Source organism: Plectropomus leopardus, unplaced genomic scaffold (assembly GCF_008729295.1).
Source record: "Plectropomus leopardus isolate mb unplaced genomic scaffold, YSFRI_Pleo_2.0 unplaced_scaffold24613, whole genome shotgun sequence".
In the NCBI taxonomy this organism is placed as follows: Eukaryota; Metazoa; Chordata; class Actinopteri; order Perciformes; family Serranidae; genus Plectropomus; species Plectropomus leopardus.
This window is the reverse complement of record NW_024626728.1, coordinates 1-3,928: the sequence shown is the minus strand read 5'-3', so window position 1 is coordinate 3,928 and position 3,928 is coordinate 1. Positions and strand designations below refer to the sequence as shown.

At 43.7% G+C, this 3,928-nt stretch overlaps 1 protein-coding gene and 1 non-coding gene across 2 annotated transcripts; both read left to right on the top strand.

The window, feature by feature from the left end:
• Window positions 1-232: 232 nt before the first annotated feature.
• LOC121966445 (inositol 1,4,5-trisphosphate receptor type 3-like) lies at window positions 233-3,883 on the top strand (the record flags this gene model as incomplete). The annotated part of the gene is made up of 6 exons (XM_042516540.1): window positions 233-348; window positions 503-754; window positions 1,471-1,615; window positions 1,709-1,853; window positions 2,450-2,655; window positions 3,763-3,883. Coding segments are annotated over 6 exons (985 nt in total), but the record flags the coding sequence as incomplete, so codon positions are not given.
• trnak-uuu lies at window positions 896-968 on the top strand. Its single transcript has one exon. It is a non-coding gene; the product is annotated as a tRNA-Lys (tRNA).
• Window positions 3,884-3,928: the final 45 nt, after the last annotated feature.

Here is a 3,928-nt window from a genome sequence, read left to right as displayed (position 1 = left end):
TATTATTGTTTCATATAAAGTCCTGTGTCAGGGAATGTTTCTTTTTTGTTAAAATGAAAAATAAAAAGTTAAAAAAAATATATAATAAAATTTGGTGGTCAAAGGTCAAAATCAGGTGACCTTGCAAAAACAACCATGAACTACACCAAAACTGCTGCGTTGTCTCCTTCAGCACACACAGCTGGGGACGGTCGTCTCGGTCTCATCGGTTTGATTTTGTCTCTTGCTGCAGGTGTGGTTAGTGTGGACAGACAAGACCAATGAGAGACAGGAGAAGAGCATCAGACAGCTGGCTCAGGAGGCGAGACAAGGAAACGCTCACGATGAAAACGTCCTCACCTATTACAGGTACACACACACACACACACACACACACACACACACACAGGCGATTTCATGATAGTCACCATTAACTCTTACTTTATTGTACATTAACTCAAGAATAGCATGAGGTGAAAGCAAAGCTGATGTCGTCTGTCCGTCTCTGGGACGCCCTCCTCAGGTACCAGCTGAAACTCTTCGCCCGAATGTGCCTGGACCGTCAGTATCTGGCTATAGACGAGATCTCCAAGCAGCTGGACGTGGAGCTGATCTTCCTGTGCATGATGGACGAGACGCTGCCCTTTGACCTGCGCGCCTCCTTCTGCCGCCTCATGCTCCACGCCCACGTCGACCGAGACCCTCAGGAGCTGGTGACACCTGTCAAGTTCGCCCGCCTCTGGACCGAGATCCCCACCTCCATCACCATCAAAGAGTTGGTCGATTTTTAATACTGCAGCAATGTGTAATGGGAACTGTGGGAATGGTTGAGGTGTTTTCCCAGAATGCATGCACAGCTGCCCTTCGCAAGTCCACGGGGAGGTGCTAAAACCTCGAGAGGGCTCAAACTGTCGAAGCCTGGATAGCTCAGTCGGTAGAGCATCAGACTTTTAATCTGAGGGTCCAGGGTTCAAGTCCCTGTTCAGGCGAGCCTTTCTTGTGTTATGTGCTCACCGATCTCAGTCATGAAGGTCCACAGTCTCTCTGTGGCTGTGAGTGAAGCATTTGTTCAGGCCAACTCATCCCAGAAACGCTTCCGTCATGTCTACAAGTCTTAGAAACCCTCTTTATGAGGACATGTCCTTTGCATGTGTCTCTCTGTGTGACAGATCAGTTATCTGATCGCAGTCTCTGTGGTTTTCCAGGCTGCATGTAAATCAGGGTTTCTACCCTCCTTCAGTCCGGAGAGAAGTGCGAATGTGCAAAAGTTGTCATATCTTCTTCTCCTGGCAGAAATATTTCGGTTAATTATCTTGTATGCAGGGACATAATGTAGGTTGTTGTAGGGAGGTTGAGGTGTGCAGGAAGACTGTCGTTTTATCACGGGAGAAACAGATGAGACGCTCCTGATGAAGAATTTCAGCGCTCACCGAGTTAAGTGTTTCAGTTAGCTGTTATGTATTTATTTTTGATTTCCTCCGTCATCCTCAGTTATGACTCCAACATGGACGACAGCAGAGACAACAAGAAGAACCGTTTCTCCAACACGATGGCGTTCATGGAGGAGTACCTCAACAACGTGCTGAACGAAGAGCTGCCGTTCCACAACGAGGAGAAGAACAAGCTCACGTACGAGGTCCGTCCCTGCTCCTCGATTCACCGCTGTCTCAGTCCGTCAGTCTCGATATTTCCTCGTGTGGTCACTTCTCTGTTCCCGCTCTTTCTGCAGGTGGTGAGTTTGGCCCGACATTTGATCTACTTTGGTTTCTACAGTTTCTTTGAGCTGCTCCGACTCACCAGAACCCTGCTGGGCATCATCGACTGCAGACCCAACCCTGGATACAGCGGGCTCTTATTCCACGATGATGGATCAGGTACTCTCTGCTCCGGCTATCAAGAACCTAAACTAACAAACACAGTCCTCTTTTTCCACGGACTGTGTATAAAGATGGACGACACGCCCCCACTAACCCCCGCTATGCTGAAGTGAGGTTAAAATATCTAAGATACGAGCGTTGCCATCTTACGAAGGTGAAGTCTTTGAGAGCTGGAGCCTGCGAGGTCGTGATATCTTCAGTGGGGGAGTTCCCGCCAAAACTCCCCTCTGATCCATTACAGCTCCATTGAATGCGAGCGCCTGGATTGGCTATCACAGCTGTCAATCATGGTGGAAAATCCTCCTCTTTGTATAATTTAACTGATGTGACACTACCTAAAAATGGATGGCAGGAGGGCAGTAAGTTGATGATAAGAGACCAAAATCCTCGTCTCTTCCTGGGACCCCCACGAGTCAGGAGAGGTGAAGAGTTTGTTTGTGCATGTAGTAAAAGTCTTCAGGAATAAAACCAAATTCAGATTGCTTTTGCTGTAAGTTTGTCATCGTCAGTGTTTCATGTGGCTGGCGATGGGGGGGTCAGCAGACTTCCAGTTTGTTTTTTTTAATCTTGTGTGTGTTGTTCTCTGTCTGAAGGGAAGAACGTGAAGCGCTCCATACACGGGATGGGCCAGATGATGTCCACCATGGTCCTCAACAGGAAGCAGTCCTTATTCGGAGGAGGAGGGGCCAGAGGGGCGGGGGCGGGACTTGTGCTTGATGGACAGAGAGGCAAAGACAGTATCGACAAGATGGACCTGACGGTGATGGACACCAAGCTGAAGATACTGGAGATACTGCAGGTATCCTGAAAAACACCTTCACGCATTGTCACGTTTTAATTTAATTCTTAATTTTAGAATCGAGATTATAGTTACAGGCTCCTCGGCTGCAGTCACACAAAATCACATTTTCCAGGCCTGGAAAATACATGAAATTATTTTAAATCATTGAAAGTTTTGGTAAAATTCATGGATGTTTCTAAAAAAATTTTGAAATTTAACTTCCATGGATGACCTTCTGCATAAAAAACAATAACAGCAAATTCATTTTCCGTTGACGTGAAATTGCTCTAATGTGCGCCAATGTGTAAAAATCTCCTCAGCTGGCTGAAATTTAAAGAGATTTTAATATGTAAAATGTAAAAACTTTGAATTAACCCTTTGAAACCTAAGCAGAGGTTTACTTGATCTCATTCAAAAAAAGGGAAGAAGCCAATGAGCCACTTAAAAAGAAATGACACAGAGATCAACATGAAATTAGTAAAAAAAAAAAAACTATAAAATTACCTGCAAATTAGTGCTTAAAACACAAAACAAAGCAAAGCAAAAAAAACAAACAGCATAAAAAGTGGGATAGTAAAAAATAAATAAATAAAAAAACAAGGAATGACATGAAAAAAAAATCCTAAAATGTTTCATTCATCACTCTGTGAAATATGTAGTCATATATTTGTTTATTTAATTTGTTTATTTAATGGTATACTTGATTTAAAAACAATAATAATTTTCTACATCTACTAAGTTCTTGCAATTTGCAGGAAATTTTCTGTTCAGTGTCTCTTTGCTCTTTTTTGAAATGTGTGTATTTGAAAGGTTTTAAGTGCTTGTGAAAAGCTTCTGGTTGCAGCACAAGAAAAGTCATCAAGTTGCAAAGGGTTAACTTGTTGCTAAATGTTAGCTTGTAAGCAAACTAACAGCAGCGTAGCACATGCTGGCTAATAAAAAGCTGCAGAAGTAAAGCTTTGAGCTGATGTTGAGCGGAGAGAAAATCAGTCATTAATGATCGTTTGCAGTTAGCTGCCGTTTGTGTTCTTGCTTAGTAACATATTCATTGTTGATACTGTAAATGGATCCACTGTTTAATTACTGAAAATTACTGAAAACTAATCAAACTTTTCTCTTCATCAGTTCATCCTGAACGTGCGTCTGGATTACCGCCTCTCCTTCCTGCTGTCCGTGTTTAAGAAGGAGTTTGTGGATGTTTATCCGATGGCTGACGCAGACGCCACCACTAACATGGAGCACGCAGGTGCACACGCACACACACACACACACACACACACACACACACACA